The 16614-nt window shown below is 52.1% G+C and overlaps 1 protein-coding gene across 3 annotated transcripts in view; it reads left to right on the top strand.

The window, feature by feature from the left end:
• Nucleotides 1-16614, top strand: part of FAM178B (family with sequence similarity 178 member B) — a 104936-nt gene that overhangs the window by 37188 nt on the left and 51134 nt on the right. For all 3 annotated transcript variants that reach the window (XM_043467831.1, XM_043467830.1, XM_043467832.1), the window contains one exon: nucleotides 14355-14469. In XM_043467831.1, coding sequence (XP_043323766.1) covers nucleotides 14355-14469 — 115 coding nt within the window. The remainder of the gene's footprint in view (nucleotides 1-14354; nucleotides 14470-16614) is intronic.

Genomic DNA, 16614 nt, shown 5'->3' with positions numbered 1-16614 from the left:
TTTTGGTGGTGGCCTTTGATGCACAAAAGTTTTTAATTTTGGTAAAATCTAATTTAGCTCTGTTTTCTATTGTTGCCTGTGCTTTTGATGTCAAACAAGATACCATTGCTTTGTCTAAGGTCATGAAGGTGTCCTCTTATGTTTTACTCTGAGAATTCTGTAGCTGTAGCCTTTCCGTTTAGGCCTTTGATCCATTTTGAGTTGATTTTTGTATACAGTGTGAGATAGGGATCCAGCTTCAGTCTTTTTCATGTGGAGATGCTCTTGTCCCAGGATCATTTATTGAAAGACTGTGCTTTCCCACAGTGAGTTATCTGGGCACCCTTGTTGAAAATCAGTAAATCAGTTGACCATGGATATGTGAGTCTATTTCTGGACTCTCAGTTCTAGTCCATCGATACATACATAGAATTGAGAGTTCTAGTCCTAATGCCAGTGCCACAAATTCTTGATTATCATCAGTTCAGTTGCTCAGTCACGTCTGACTCTTTGTGACCCCGTGGACTGCAGCATGCCAGGCTTCCCTGTCCGTCACCAACTCCTGGAGCTTGCTCAAACTCATGTCCATTGAGTAGGTGATGCCATGCAACCACTTCATCCTCTGTCGTCCCCTTCTCCTCCTTCATAGCTTGTAGTCAGTTTTGAAATTGGGAAGTGTGAGTTCTCCAGTTTCACTCTTTTCAAAATCATTTTAGCTATTCTGGGTCACTTGTATTTCCGTATTAATTTTAGGATTAGCTAATCAGCCTCTGCCAAAAATGACAGCTGGGTTTTCCATAGTGATTGTGTTGAATCTATAAATGACTGAGAGTTACTACCATCTTAATAATATTGAGTCTATGAACATGGGCTATCTCTCCATTTCTTTAGATCTTTTTTCATTTCTTTTTAAGATTGTGTTGTAGTTTTTGGTATACAAGTCTTGCACTTTTTTGTTAAATTTATACCTACTATTTTCTTCTTTTTGATATTATCATAAGTGGGACTTTTTTCTTCATTTTCTTTTCAGATCATTCCTTGCTGGTGTGTAGAAATACAACAGAGTATTTCTGTATTGACCTTATATCCTGCAACCTTGCTGAACTCGTTTATTAACACTAACAGTTTTTTTTTTTTAATGGCAGAGTTTGATTTTGAAAGCAAACATGTTCTTGTGCAACTAATTGCTTGGTGAGAAATGACCTCATGTTTCTTTAACAAACATGCTTCAGCCGTGCCCATGTAGCACTGGCCAGTAACCCAGGGCAAATCACACTGAGTAGGCAGCAGTGCCCGGAGAAGAGGAGCTCTGTCAGTGAGATCAAAACACTGGACAAGAAATAAACCACGTGTAGCTTCTTTCCCATTAGTTTTCAAGACAGTGTGGTTCGTTCTGACCTACTCATTCCATTCCCTGCCAGCTTCTGTGATAGCTGCGTAGGAGGGAGAGAATATATCAAGATAAAGCGACCCTGGCCGGGACATTCTCTGGATATTTTTTTAAGTGGGTGTGACATTTAGCTTTCAGAACAAACTTGTTTTGTTTTCATGAGCAGTGTCTTTGGAAGCTTTGTCCTGCCTCCCTTGATCTTCACACGTTTTCCCTTTGTCCCCAGAGCTCCAGGATCGTAGTCACTGCAAGTTTGGGGCTCTCTTGGACGTGCCCCATTTTGTGGGTGACTTTCTCTTCTGTCATTGCTTGCATCCTCTCTCCTTCCTCCTTTTCAACCCTCCTTCCTTCCTGCCTCCCAGATAATATCTATAGGATTACTTCTTATAAGAAAAATAACAGGGACTTCCCTGGTGGTCCAGCGGCTAAGACTCCGCAGCACTCCCAATACAGGGAGTCCTGGGTTCAATCCCTGGTCGAGTAACTAGGTCCCACATGCCCCAACTAAGAGTTCACATGCCGCCACTAAAGATTTCAAATGCCCCGATGAAGATCAGAAGACTCCGAGTGCTGTAACTAAGATCCAGTTCAGCTAAATAAATGATTAAAAAAAAAAAAAGAATAATGCCAAAAGATGACCAATAATCTCAGTAGCCACGAAACCTGTTTTTATTTTCTCAGAAGTGCTCTACGCATCAAGCGCAGAACATTCAAATAGGACAAGAGAAAGGTATTTGAAAAGCGAACGCCAGCTCTCCACCCATTCCCCACAGCCCTCTCCTCTCCTCATAATCAACAGCTTTTTGTAATGATTTTCAGGAGCGGGATTAATGCACAATCCACTTAGTGTGTGTGCTTGTATTTACGGGTTTATTTACACCATCTTTCTTCTGTCACGTTGACATTTATCTGCAGTTGCCTCCCGTGGAGAGTTACTCTTGTAACTCATCCCCATTGTCTCCCGGATGTCAGGAGAGGCCACAGGCCACACGGCACAAGTCAGGCAGGGTCTTCTCCAGAGTGGAGGGAGGTGAAACAGCTGCCCCCCGCCCTGGGCATGAGAAGGAGCCAGACAGGGTCCTCTCCAGAGTGGAGGGAGATGAAACAACCCCCACCCCAGGTGTGAAAAGAAAACATCAACACTTAAATTTACATTTTAACTCATCTTTTTAAAGACAGTTTTGTTGAGGCATAATTTACATACCTTAACCTGTATGCATTCAGCATGTACCACTTACACACAAAACACAAACATAGACCCATAAAACTCTGACCATGATCAAAATAATAATGTCCGTTGTCCCGGGCTCTCAAGCTTTCTGGTGCCTCTTTGTCATTAATCCATCCCTCTCCCCTTTTATACCTGGGAAACTATCAATCTACTTTCTGTCACTCCAGATTAGCTTGCATTTCCTACGCCTGCACGCGTGCTAAGTCGCTTCCATCGTGTCCGACTCTCTGCGACCCATGGACCATAGCCCACCAGGCTCCTCTGTCCATGGGATTCTCCAGGCATTTTCCATAGTTTTGCATAAATGGGACCATGCAGTAGGTACTGGTGTTTTTGTCTTGCTTCTTTCAGTTACTTTGAAGTTCACCAGCGCCGTTGTGTGTATCAGTAGTTGGTTCCAGTCGCTAGCTCTGTGGTGCTCCTTTGTGGGGCAGTCCCACAGCGTGTTCATCTAGGCACCGCTCATTGGACATACTGGTTGCTTTCAGTTTGCTGCGGCTGCCGGGTCGCTTCAGTCGTGTCCGACTCTGTGCGACCCCATAGACGGCAGCCCACCAGGCTCCGCCGTCCCTGGGATTCTCCCGGCAAGAACACTGGAGTGGGGTGCCAGTGCCTTCTCCAGGCTTTCAGTTTGGGAGCTATTAAAATAAAGTCGACATAAACGTTCTTATGTAAGCCTGTGTGTGGACCCTTAGGGTGAACATCTCTGTGTGAATAGGCTGGGTCATATGGTAGATGTGTGTTTAGGCTGTTAAGACAGTGCTGCCCTATTTTTCTCTAAAGTTGCCGTACAGTTTCCCCCCAGCCATGCTCCAGTTGCTCCACGTCTTTCCCACCACTTGGTGCAGTCAGTCTTTTTAAGAGGTATGTAGTGGTAGCTCATTGCAGTTTAATTTGCATTTCCCTGTAGCATGATGATCTTTGCATTGCCTCAGCTGCCATCTGTATATCTTCTTTGGGCTCCCCTTTGTATATCCTTCTTTGGGCTTTGGGTGGGGAAAACCATGCAGCAGGTCCGGGCTGCCTTAGGACCCAGGTGGAGTTCGGCAGTCAGGTACCAGGTTCTCACCTGAGGGGCAGGTGCTGAGCACTGAGCGTTCTTCTCAGTGTTAGCAGTGTGGTGCTGGAGAAGACACTTGAGGGACCCCTGGACTGCAAGGAGATGAAAGCAGTCACTCCTAAAGGAAGTCAGCCCTAAAGGAAGTCAGCACTGGAAGAGCTGATGCTGAAGCTGAAGCTCCAATACTGTGGCCACCTGATGCAAAGAGCCAACTCATTGGAAAAGATCCTGATGCTGGGAAAGACTGAAGGCAGGAGGAGAAGGGGACGACAGAGGATGAGATGGCTGGATGGCATCACCAACTTAATGAACATGAATTTGAGCAAATTCCAGGAGATAGTAAAGGACAGGGAAGCCTGGCGTGCTGCAGTCCATGGGGTCGCAAAGATACAACTTAGCGGCTAAACAGTAAGTGAAGCACATGTGAAGCACCTGGTACACAGTGGCCTTTCAGAATGATAGCTAGTATCAAAACCAAATATAGGAAGTTCCCTGGCCACCCAGTGGTTGAGACTCCGAGCTGCCAATGCAGGCGTTCAGTCCGTGGTGAGGAACTAAGATCCCACATGCCGTGCAGCACAACCAAAATAAATACATTTTTAATGTATTTCTTTATGAATCAGCGATCATTAGATAAACCGAAGGAACTAAGCAGCACGAATGTTCTAAATACTCTCTGTACTTCCTCTTAATTTCTGTAGTGTTTTATTTTGGCCATTTATCTCTCACCCTATTCTCAGATGGCTGGGTTTTGTTTCTCTTTTTTCTGTTTTCTCACATGGTTTTTAAGCAATCAAAAACTTCTCGGTCTCTAGATCCGGTTGACACTGTCTGCTCTTCGCTGCCTTATGAGTTGTCCCCACTTCACCTGCTCCGCCTACCACAGTGGGCCGGGCAGTCTCCAGGTGTGGGGCTGGCGGGGGGCGGGGGAAGCAGTCCTTTCAGAGCCTCCTGGAGCTGAGTGGAGGCCCGGCCTGCGGACAGCTGCCGCTTGGGTCTCCCCACAGCCTTGTTGCTTGTGGGTCACACACAGGTGGGGAGCACTTCTGTACGGGGTCCAGGGCCCACTCTGTGTTGGTATGTGGGTGCCGTTTACTCCTGAACTTCTCAGGGCAGCTGCCCCTGTCCCCAGGCCCAGAGAGACAGTCCAGGAGCCAGTTCTTTCTTAAAGACTTTTTTTTTATGTGGATTTTTTTTTTTAAGTTTTATTCAATTTGCTACAATATTGCTTCTGTTTTAGGATTTGTTTTTTTAGCCAGGAGGCATGTGTCATCTTAGCTCACCGACCAGGGACTGAACCCATACCTCCCTGTATTCGAAGGTGAAGTCTTAACCGCTGGCCCACCAGGGAAGGCCCTAGGGACCCAGTTCTGCGGGCCCAGCTGCACTCAATCTCCATCCTGACCCTGATGGTGCCGCACGAGTGTCATGTAGACCCAAATGGGCAGGAAGACACTTTGAGGACCACCCAGGAGACCCGCCCCCCACTCCCCGGCTCCCTTGAAACTGTCATTGGCTCAGCACAGCCCCTCCAGAGTCCCCAGTTGGAATGCAGCAATAACAGTAATTCAGCTTCATAACTGAGCCTCATTTTTGAAACGTATTATTGTCTGCTGTGATGATAAACGTGATTTCATTAAGAATAAGAGCTGACTTTTCTAGAGAGCTCATGCCAGCCCCTGAGCCCCGGGCTCTGCCTATCATTCAATCACCACAACCATCCAACAAGTAGATCCTGTCATATTCCCATTTTACAGGTAGTCAGGGGGCTTAAAGGGGCTTCCTGGGGGCACGGATGGTAAAGAATCTTCCCGCAATGTGGGAGACCCAGCTTTGATCCCTGAGTCAGGAGGATCCCCTGGAGAAGGGAATGGCACCTCACGCCAGTATTCTTACCTGGAGGACTCCATGGACAGGGGAGCCTGGCGAGCTACAGTCCATGGGGTCACAAAGAGTCAGACTCGACTGAGTGACTAACACTTTCACTTTCAGGGGGCTAGAAAGACTGAGCTTCACAGTCTTCGTATGAAGTGCACAGTCTCCTGTGTGGTTAGCCTGACCCCCGATCCAGCTCATTTTATCTTTTTCTCTGTCTCACCGCCTGTGCTCCAGCCTCACTGCCCTTCTCTCTCCCCATTTGTCCTCCTGCTACAGGGCCTTTGCACATGTCGGTTTCTCTGCCCAGATCTCCCTTCCCACCTCCCAGCAGTTCCGTGGCTTCTGCGTTTTCCACCCTTCCTCTCTGACACTGCCTGCTGACATTGCCTCTTTAGGGCGGTCTGTGCTGCCCCCGCCCCCACCGCCCCTCCTCTGCTCTCACGCTCCTTTCCCAGCCTTCGTGGCCCTGCTTATAGCTGATGCGCGGATTGTTTGATTCATGTCATCTCTCCCAGTGAGCTGTGAGCCCCAGAGCTCAGGGACCACGTCTCCGCTTGCTTTTGTTTTAGCCTTCGCTTGCGTTCCTGGCAGGTCTGAGAGCCGAGCACACAGCTGGACATGGACTAGACCCATTGAATGGGTGGATGCGTCTCAGGGACCATGTATGTTGCCCACAGCGGACATCTGCATCCCCTCCCACCAGCTCCTCCCATCCCACGCGGTCAGTGGTTGAAGAGGCTGCCTGTCTGCCCCTCCAGCGTCGGGACACGGGGTCCGCTGGCCCCGTGGGGGCCGCAGTGCACGTGTGCTCTGCCCTCACTCAGCCAGCATCTTCCGGGTTGATTCTGGCTGCTGCAGTTCTTAGCTGTGCCTGAGCTTTACTAAGTATGGGGCCAAGGTCCGGTCCTCCAGTACTGGTCTGGATGCAGCCTGGGCGCAGGTACCTTAAAACCTCCCTAGATGATGCCACAGGCAGCTGGCTTGGGTGCAAAGATGGAAACCCTGGGTGTGATGTGGAGCTGGGGCTTCCTTCCCTTGATTCCTCCCCTACCCCACCCACACTATCTGCCAGAGCAGGTGAGGATGGGCCCCACAGTGCCACGGCTCTTCTTAGCTCAGTGTTTGCTGAACTTGGCTGGTATTAGAATCACTTGGGAATTCTTAAAAATTCTACGGCCCAAGCCACACCCATGCTAATTAAACCATAGTCACTGGGGGTGGGACACAGGCAGCAACAACTTTTGAAGCTGCTCCCTGATTCCAAATTCGGGAGACAAGTCCAGGAAGCACTGTATTAGGTTCCCAGTGGGGCCCCAATCCAGAACACACCGCCATCCCTCAGACCATAGAGCTGTACTGTTCAAGGTGCTGTGTGGGGAGACCTTTTCCTCTCTTGGTTTTGTTTTCTTAGAGCTCTTTGTGTTGTTTATTTTTTTAGAGTAGTTGTTGTTCAGTTGCTAAGTCACATCCAGCTCTTTTGCAGCCCCATGGACTGTAGCCCGCCAGGCTCCTCTGTCCATGGGATTTTCCAGGCAAGAGTACTGGAGTGGGTTGCCATGCCCTCCTGCAGGAGATCTTCCTGACCCAGGGATCAAACCCACATTTCCTGCATTGCAGGCAGATTCTTTACCACTGAGCCATCTGGGAAGCCCTAAGAGTAGTTTTAGGCTTACAGAAAAATTGATGGGAAAGTACAGAGTTCCCCTCTATTCCCCCACCCCAGTTTCTTTTAGTAACATCTTGCATTAGTGCAGTATAATTTGATCCATTACTGATCCATTGTTTTTTTTTTTTAATAAATGAGAGAACTTAAAAAAATTTTATTTATTTATTTGGCTCAGTAGGCTTCCCTGGTGGCTCAGACGGTGAAGAATCTGCTTGCATTGGGAGCACGGAGTCTTAGCCCTGGACCACCAGGGACGTCTCTGCTGAGCCATTATTATGAATGGAAGCTCACGGTGTGAACTGAGGTCTGCACTCTGCCGCACAGCATATGGTGTGTGTCCATCCGGCCACGTCTCTGCCGCACGGGGTGCGTGCTTCAGTCGTGTCTGACTCTGTGCAACCTTATGTGCTCCAGCCCACCAGGATCCTCTGTCCTTGGAATTCTGCAGGCAAGAATACTAGAGTGGGCTGCCATATCCTCTTCCAGGGGATCATCCTGTCCCAGGGATCAAGCCCATGTCTCCTGCACTGGCAGGTGGGTTCTTTACCACTAGCACCACTGGGGAAGACCCATCAGATAGAATAGTTTCAATCTAAAAATTCTCTGTGCTCCTCCCTCCCTCCCTACCCCTGGTAACCCGTGATCTTTTTACCATCTCTATAGTTTGCCTTTTGCAGAATATCATATAGTTGGAATCATACAGCATGTAGCCTTTTCAGACTGGCTTCTTTCTCGTAGCAATATCCATTGGACGTTTTTCCATGTCTTTTCATGACTTGATTGTTTATTGCTCAATGGGTTTCCATTGTCTGGATGTAGTTTATTCGCCTATTGAAGGACATTTTGGTGGCTTTGGTGTGTCATAGCTTTTAACAGTTATGAATAAAGCTGCAGCTTCATTCATGTGCAGTTTCTGAGTTCATCTGGATAAACAGCAAGCAGTGTGGTTGCTGAGCGGTACGGTAAGAGTATGTTTCGTTTTGTAAGAAACTTGTCAGGCTGTCCTCCGAATCGGTCACACCATCTTGTGCTCCCGTCGTGAGTGACTGAGAGTTCCTGTTGCTCCACATGCTCACGAGCATTTGGTGTCTTCTTCATTTCATTGTAGACCTCAGGACCATTCCCAAAATAGCAGGTTCAGGAATCCAAAGGTAGAGAGAACTGGTCGGCCTTGCGTTCAGGGATGTTACTGGGAAGCTCTGTGTTTGCGTCTGAATCTGTCTCAAATTTTTGCTTTTGAAACTTAAGAGGGCAGTTTGCAGCTGCCTTCCTGACTCACACTGAGGGGGCCTGGCATCCTCAGACAACGCAGGGATGCATACTGAAGTGGCGAAGGGAGGAAGTGGTTGCCTGGAGGTGAGATGCAATGGCTGGCCTCTGGCAGCCATCCTGGGCCACCAGGTGGTCCCGAGAAGAGGCACCTGTGGAGCACAACAGAGCAGCAAAGCCATCGAAGATCCCACACTCAGTCAGTCCCCGCACACTGTGGCCCAGCCACCTCCAAACTTCTCTTACACCAGAAAGAAATGAAACTCCAGTTTTGTTAAGCCCAGGTGGGTTTTTTGTTTTGTTTTGGAGCTCTTTGTTACTTGCAGCTGAACCTAATTCTAGCAGACACCAGGGGTTCAGTGGTTTGGCACAGAGCAGGTCTGTCCTACACGTGGGCCTGGAAGGCTCTCGGTAGTGTTACAAGACGGCGACAGTGGTGTGAGTTACAGAGGACAGCAGGGAGGAGAGGTGGCCTGGGGACGGCCTCACGCGCCCCACACACACCCTCAGCTCATGGATCAGTGGGCCAGGAGCTGACCGAGCCCCTGTGTGTGTGTGAATAAGTGGTATGTGTGCATGTGTGCGGAGATGTGTGAGTGGTGTGGTGTGGGGGGGGGCAATGTGTATGTGTGATACGTGAACAGATGGGTATACATGTGTGTGGGGATGTATGAGCCCTGTGTGTGTGTTGTGGGATGTGTGTGTGAATAAGTGGTGTGCATACATGTGTGTGGAGATGTGTGAGTGGTGTGGTGAGTGGATGGATGGGTGTATGTGGTGGAGTGGGAGTGTGAGTGAGTGGTGTGTGTCTGTGGGAGTGTGTGCTGAGTGGATGGATGGGTGTGTGTGTGTGTGGTGGGGATGTGTGTGATTAGTGTGTGCTGAGTGGATGGATGGGGGTGTGTGTGTGTGGTGGGGTGTGTGAGTGTGGTATGGTGTGTGCGTGTGGTACGGTGTGATGGAAAAATGTGTGTGGGAGTGGTGTGGGTGTGGTGGGATGTGTGTGTGTATTAGTGTGGGTGCTGAGTGATGGGATGGGTGTGTGTGTGTGTGGTGGAGTGTGAGTGGGTGTGTGTGTGCAGGGTGTGGCGAGTGGTTGGGATGGGGGTGGTGTGTATGGTGTGTGGGGGGTGTGAGGTGTTGTTGTGTGGGTGTGTGAGTGGGTGTGGTGTGCAGTGTTGGGCAAGTGGATGATGGGATGTCGCTGTTGGTGGGTGGTGTGTGAGTGGTGCGGGTGTGGCGTGCTGTGCAAGTGGAGGATGGGGTGTGTGGTGGGGGGTGTGTGTAGTCGGGTGTGTGCAATGGTGCTGAGTGGATGGGTGATGGGTGTGTGTGGTGTGGTTGGGGTGTGTGAGTGGGGTTCAGGTGTGTGTTGGCAGTGTTGTGGCAAGTGGATGGGATGGGGTTGTCGTGTGTTGTGAGGTGATGGTGAGTGTGTGAGTGGGTGTGCGTGCTGCGAGTGGGGTGGCAAGGGATGGATGGTGTGTGTGGCTGTGTTGTGTGGGTGTGGATGGTGCGGTGTGCGAGTGCTTGTTGGCAAGTGGCGGTAATGATGGTGTGGTGTGTGTGTGGGTGTGTGAGTGGTGTGTGCGTTGCCAGGTGTTAATATGTGGCAATGGATGGATGGGTGGTGAGGTGTGTGGTGGGGAGGGTTAGTTTGGTGTGGTTGGGTGTTGTTGCAATGTGTGCTGATGTGGAGGATGGGGTGGTGGTGTGTGGGGGGTGTGTGGTGGGGGGTGTGTGAGTGGTGTGTGCGTGTGCGGTGTGTGTGTGGTGGGGGGTGTGTGAGTGGTGTGCGTGTGCAGTGTGTGGCGAGTGGATGGATGGGGGTGTGTGTGTGTGGAGGGTGGGTGCAGGCTGTGTTCCGTGCAGGGAGGCCGTGGGGGGAGATGGCCTGAGCCCCAGGGGCGCGGTGAGAAGAGGGAGAGTGACGGGGCCGGCAGTGAGGGTTGCGGAGCCGAGGAGGAGCAGGAAGGAGACCAGAGCAGAGCAGGTCTGGAGGGGAGACAGGTGTGAGAGCCGGAACGGCAGCAGTGAGTGGCCTGGGTCAGGGTGGGTTCCTCGAGGCCCTGGGGCGTGGTCCTCTGGGGTGAGCTCTGAGGGCAATGAAATGCTCGTGTTTTTGGAATGTGGACTTGATGGGATTTTGTGTTTCTACTACGTATGTGGCAGATTCCTCTGATAACATCCCCTTTGCCCTGGAACCCGGGGGACAGGCCCGTCCCCTCCCCTCCCATGTCTCCCCATCCCCACCTCGCCCTAACCCTGACCCAGCCCTGGGCCTGGCACCAGCTCCAGCAACACGGGCTCCTGGCTGGACCCAGGCTTCTGCAGGGCTCTTCCTCCCGACCGTTACATCACTCTGCACCACGCTGACCCCCTCCCCTTCCTTACACGCCATTTACACCTCCTGGTACAGCGTGGTTAGCTTCCACCACATGGTCTGTTTCCTCACCAAACCTTCAGCTCCATGAGACCAGAACTTCAGTCACCTCTGTTCTCTTACTGTTTGTTGACTAAATAACTTTTTTTTTTAGCTGCACTGAGTCTTAGTTGTGGCTCCTGGGATCTTTGGTCTTCCTTGCTGCATGCGGGATCTTTAGTTGCCACACGTGAACTCATAGCTGCAACATGTGGGATGCAACAGTTTCCTGACCAGGGACTGAACCTGGGCCCACTGCATGGGGAGCTCGGAGTCTTACACACTGGACTGCCAGGGAAGTCCTCTGAATAACAATTTTATGTGATGAAGGCTAGAGCTGATTGGCTAAAACCCGTGATACGGAGCAAGTTTAAATACAAAAGTGCTGAAGGAAGTTAAGTAATCCGAGTTGGGAGGATGAAAAACAGTAAGGTTTTAAGCCTCCCTTTCCCTGGTGGTTCATCGGTAAAGAATCCACCTGCAGTGCAGGAGGTGCAGTTTCAGTCCCTGGGTGGGGAAGACCCCCTGGAGGAGGAAAGGGCAGCCCACTCCGGTATTCTTGCCTGGAGAATCTCATAGAAGAGGCTGGCAGGCTGCAGTCCATGGGGTTGCAGAGTCAGACACGACTTAGTGACTAAACAACAATAAAAAAAATATGTCATGAGCCCCATGCTCGGGTGTGTGATGGGTCAGTAGCTCACATTTCTTTGGGAATCAGCACTCCCATTTAAGGCTGATGGGGAGCTGTGGCACTGTGGGCCTGTGGGGTCTCCATGTCCGAAATCGGGACCCCATCAGATGATGTCACTTGGGTCTCCCCACGGCAACACCCAGAGTGCGTGTTAGCAGCTTGATTTGGGGGCGGGGCGGGCATGAACAAGGACAGATGCCTGCAGACCCTGCTTCCCTTAGGCCCCGGGTGGGACCTGGCGGGTGTGAGGAGGGGGCGAGGAAGCCGTGGCAGAGGGGCTGGAACTCGGAGGACTGAGGGGCTTGTGGGGGTGTGCGTGGTTTCCCCATGGTGCACTAACGGAGCCAGAAGAAGAGTGGCTACGTGAAGTCAAGAGGCTTCTGAGGCGCAGATGGAAAAGTTGCTCTTATTTCCGGCCTGTGCCTCTTTTCCCCGCCCCCGCCCCCCCACCCCGCCAAGCCTCCGCTCTGTCCCAGGAGAGCTTTCAGACTCAGCCTCTCAACCGAGCCCAGATGCGCTGGCTGTTGGGGCTGGCATTGGAATCAGCCCAGGGCCCCGGTGCTCCCCTGGGGGATCACCTCAGATGACCGCGCCGTGGGCGTACAGAAACCGAGTTCTCGAGACTTTTCTTCTGTGTCAGCTCTCCAGAAAACCCTCACTGGGGACGCACAGTGCTCGGGAGAAGCTGAGTGCCTGGCCTACTTACAGGCAGCGTTAATTACGGGCTCCTGGGGGCCTGTTGTCACTTAACCAGCTTCCCGGGCTGTCAGCTTGACGGGGACTGGTTTATCCTGGGGCCACCCAGACCCCTTTCTCTGGAACTTCTCCTGGCCCCTCAGCCCTGGGGGAGTGGGGGTGTGCAGTAAATGGCTGGGCAGGCACACGGAAAGAGGTGAGGCCTGACTGGGCCCCAGGCCAGAGGGGTCTGCGATGCTGTCAAGGGCTTTACAGGAGCAGAGGCACCTGCGGGGGCCGCCATGGGGAGGGGGGCTTGGAGGCTGCAGGGGCAGGATGTCGCCGCCCAGCCGGGCCTCCCTGGGGCCTCGCCCTCAACCGATTCTCTTGCAACAGGGTCCTCCCGTCCCTGGCAAGGTCACCGGCCTCCCACACAGTCCCCCCTCCCACCCACTTCCCCGGCTCGGGCTCTGCTTGGGCAAATAGCCCTCTCTCATTGTGTTTTGCAGCCTTCATTCTTCCCAGCTTGTTTGCGACTCAGGCAAGGGGTATTATTACCATTCTCTGACTTGTTAAGTTGCCCAAGAGGAAAAAAAACAAGAACGTTTTTCCTCCTCCCAGAGTCTCATTACCTATTGGGTGAGCCTCAACCGATATACGTTTCCAGAGAGAGACACTCAATGCCACCATCCCCGAAGACACGTCCCTGGCTGGGACCCAGACCCTCAGCCGGCCGCCACACAGGACTGTGGCCAAGACGTCTCAGTGCCCTGTTTCTGGCTAGACGCACCATGCTCTTTCATGCTCTCTGCCACTTCCGTCCCTTGGCTAGACATGGGCTTTGTTTCCTATTGCCTGTGCTGTCTGCCCCCTGCCCCAGCCCCCAGTTAAGTCTCTCTCGCCTGAGCGGGTTCCCCACCTTTCACCAGCTCTGGGTTTTATGGCGACATACTCTGTTGTATTGATGTATCCACCTGGCGTCTCCGCCTCCTAGACCACAAGCTCCCTGAGGTCAAGGGGCCTGCTGGGCCACCTTTTAGTCTTTGGCAGCTGGCGTGGTTCCGACACACGGTGGGGTCCATCAAGGGGTGCCCATGGGAGGGGAGGCTCGCCCTCCAGAATGGTGAGGGTTCAAGCTGGCGCTGCTCTTGGTTCTGGATTCCTGCAGCTCACCCTCCATCGGACCCTTCGTTTGTGTTCTCAAACGCTGCCAGCCTGTCCTGTGACTTGTCACCAGTTTCCCTCTTAGTCGTCTGCCCCTTGGTCAGGTTTATGTAGGATGCAGTCATTCACTCCATCGTCTATCCATCCCTCCATCCATCCCGCTTCCTCCACACGCCAGCCACCCTGAGTCTGCAGGGAGGAATGGCAGGCACCTGGCCCCTGGCCTCGCGGAATGTACATTCTAACGGGGAGACACAGACAAGCGGCGAGCAGATCTGCAAATAAGATCATGTGGAGGAGGGAGAGCGAGGGGCCAGCGCGGGGGCTGGGAAACAGACTCCATCTTTTGCTTCTCTATTCTCCTAGTTCGGAAAATATCCTTAAGTTGAAGGAGGAAAGGCCCTCCAGTTGTTAAGGTTTTTCCCCTTTGTTGAGGAGGTCAGATGATCGCTCCTGTCCTGTTAAGAGAGAATGGTCCTCAAAGCTCGAGCTTGCTGAGAAAACGCCTCCAGGACTGTGGGGAGGCCCTCCGGCAGGATCAGTGCACCTGGCAACGCCCAGACATTGCCCCAAGGATGCTACTGAGAGTCCGTAGTAGGTGCCAAGCTGGACCCGGGCCTCGGTGGTGGAGAGTGCAGGGCTGGGGAGCCTCGTGCCTCCTGTCTTGCGGCTTGGAGACCTCTGGTTGGGGACTCAGCACCTGGCTGAGCTCAGGGCAGCTGATGGAGCTGGCGAGGGCCTGTCCTCCCCAGGCCCACACGTCAAGGTGGCCATAGCCTGAAGACGGGAGAATGAGTGTCCAGGTTCCCGGAGCACCCGCGAGTGTCTGCAGCCACTGAAGGCTTCACCCTCCAGGAAACACCTGTGCCGCCCAGGAGCGCAGCCCGCCCTGTTCTGCCCCCTGACCCCCGCCTTCTCTGCTCTGACAGGTGGGGACACAAGCCTGTGGTGCCCCTCACTGCAAGAGATCTCAGCCACGTTCCACAGCCTCGGAGCCCACAGCCCTGCTCTGCAGCCCCTGGGGCCCACACAGCACGCTGGGAGGTGAGTACTCCCCACCGTGGTACCCTTCCTCACATGGCCACGGCCACTGAAAGCAGTTCAAACCTATCGAATCATGTCCATTAAACATGTGCAGTACCAATTACACCTCAGGAAAAATGTAAAAAAAAATATGTATATATGTAACCCAAAAAGCAGACTCTTCTAAATATACTGGGTTGGGCAAAACATTGGGGTTTTTGTGTTACATCTTACGGAAAAACCTGAATGAACTTATCAGCCAACTGAATACATTCATGCACCTGATGCTCAGTCATGTCCTACTCTTTTGTGACCCCATGGACTGTAGCCCGCCAGGCTCCTCTATCCATGGGATACTCCAGGCAAGAGTACTGGAGTGGGCTGCCATTTCCTTCTCCAGGGATCTTCCCCACCCAGGGATCGAACCGTGTCTGTTGCACTGGAAGGGGGATTCTTTACCACTGCGCCCCCTGGGAAGCCCACATATTCTTGCCTGGAAACACTAAAGTATTTCCTCTTCCGTAAATGTAGTATACCTGGCCGGTCACTGTACAGAGCTCCATTGACGTCATTGTTGGTGATAGCCGAGGCTCAGTGAGCATTTTACTAGTTAGAGAAAGGAGAGATTTCTTCTGATAGTTATTGGAAATTATGTGCATTTTTCTTTAAGTTAAAAAGTCACCAGACTGGTGACTGCAGACTCCAGACTCCAGCCCAAAGAGGGAAGCACAGAGTCTGAGGGGCCACAGTGCGTCATACCACGGGTGATTGGCGTGAGTCCCCGTACTCACAGCTCAGGGCAGCGATGGGAAGAACCAGGCACAGCCAGGTCTTACTGCCCTGGCGGTTGGCATTTGCTCCTGCCCCTTCCTGACTCACAGCTCTTGCTGCCCCTCCTCTTCCAAGACGTGTCCCAGTCCCTTTGGCCTGTCTCCAAGCCCCTCCTGATTACCTAATATCAGCTCATGGCCAGCCAGGCACAGTTTTACATGGAAAGTCTACAATGCCCCATTTTGTGATGTTGGAGCCCCCGTTGTGCACTGGGTTCCGGGTGGGTGGGACAGTGACGCTAACTGGTACAATACATAAATGACTCTTGTTGGATGGATGGCGGACTAGATCTGGGTTGTAAAGGCATCCGTTACAGCGCCATCCAAGCTTTTTGTTGAGACTTCTCTGAGCAGTAGGTTTGAGACTTGACTGTGTAGGGGGCTTCCCAGGTGGTGCTAGTGGTGAAGAACCCACCTGTCAATGCAGGAGACATAGGAGATGCTAGTTCGATCCCTGGGTCAGGAAGATCCTCTGGAGGAGGGCATGGCAACCCGCTCCAGTATTCTATTTCTGCCTGGAGAATCTCATGGACAGAGGAGCCTGGCGGGCTGCAGTCCATAGGGTTGCAGAGAGTCGGACACTGCTGAAGCAACTTAGCACACACGCATGCACTAGTGTTTAGGACCCTGGACAGGCTGAGCCCCCTCCCTCCTGCCAACTAGCCCTGGGGCCAGCTGTGGTGGGCAGACGTGCCTCTAGGGCATGGCCAGAGCTTTCTCAAGAACCTGTTGCACCACTGTGTTTGGTAATTGTCTGCCAAGCCAAACCAGACCAAACCGCCCTCGCTCTGCTATAAATACCCTGTGCTTGTGCCAGCCTGTCCTGCCCCTCCCCCCCCCACCGCGTTCGTACCAGGTGTAATAAGTTACTTGCCTCTTCCCCAACGTGGAGCTTCAATTAACTCACCTTCTAGGAGGAAATCAGGGAGAGAATTACACTCAGAAAAAACAAATATCCATGAAGGGGAGGGCCAGGGGGGCCTGAGGATTCAGAGGAGCTATTTCCGACCACTTGGAAAGGGGTGCACACCTGGTGTCCGCCTGGAAAGTGCGAGGTGGCCCTAGAGGCTCTTAACCTCCCTGTTTACTCTGCAAAGAGCCACACCCCCTAACTTCCCCCTTCCCCCAGGGCCAGGTGATCTGTGGAAGTGTGGCCATTTCAATGCATCATTTCACATACTTCAGGATGGCTTACTTGAGCGATAAAGCATCTGCCTGCAATGCAGGAGACTGAGGAGACCCGAGTTCCATCCCTGGGTTGGAAAGATCCCCTGGAGGAGGAAAGGGCAATCTGTTTCAGTATTCTTGCCTGGAGAATCCCATGGACAGAGGAGCC

This window comes from Cervus canadensis, chromosome 5 (genome assembly GCF_019320065.1).
Source record: "Cervus canadensis isolate Bull #8, Minnesota chromosome 5, ASM1932006v1, whole genome shotgun sequence".
In the NCBI taxonomy this organism is placed as follows: Eukaryota; Metazoa; Chordata; class Mammalia; order Artiodactyla; family Cervidae; genus Cervus; species Cervus canadensis.
This window is presented reverse-complemented; position numbering and strand designations above follow the sequence as displayed.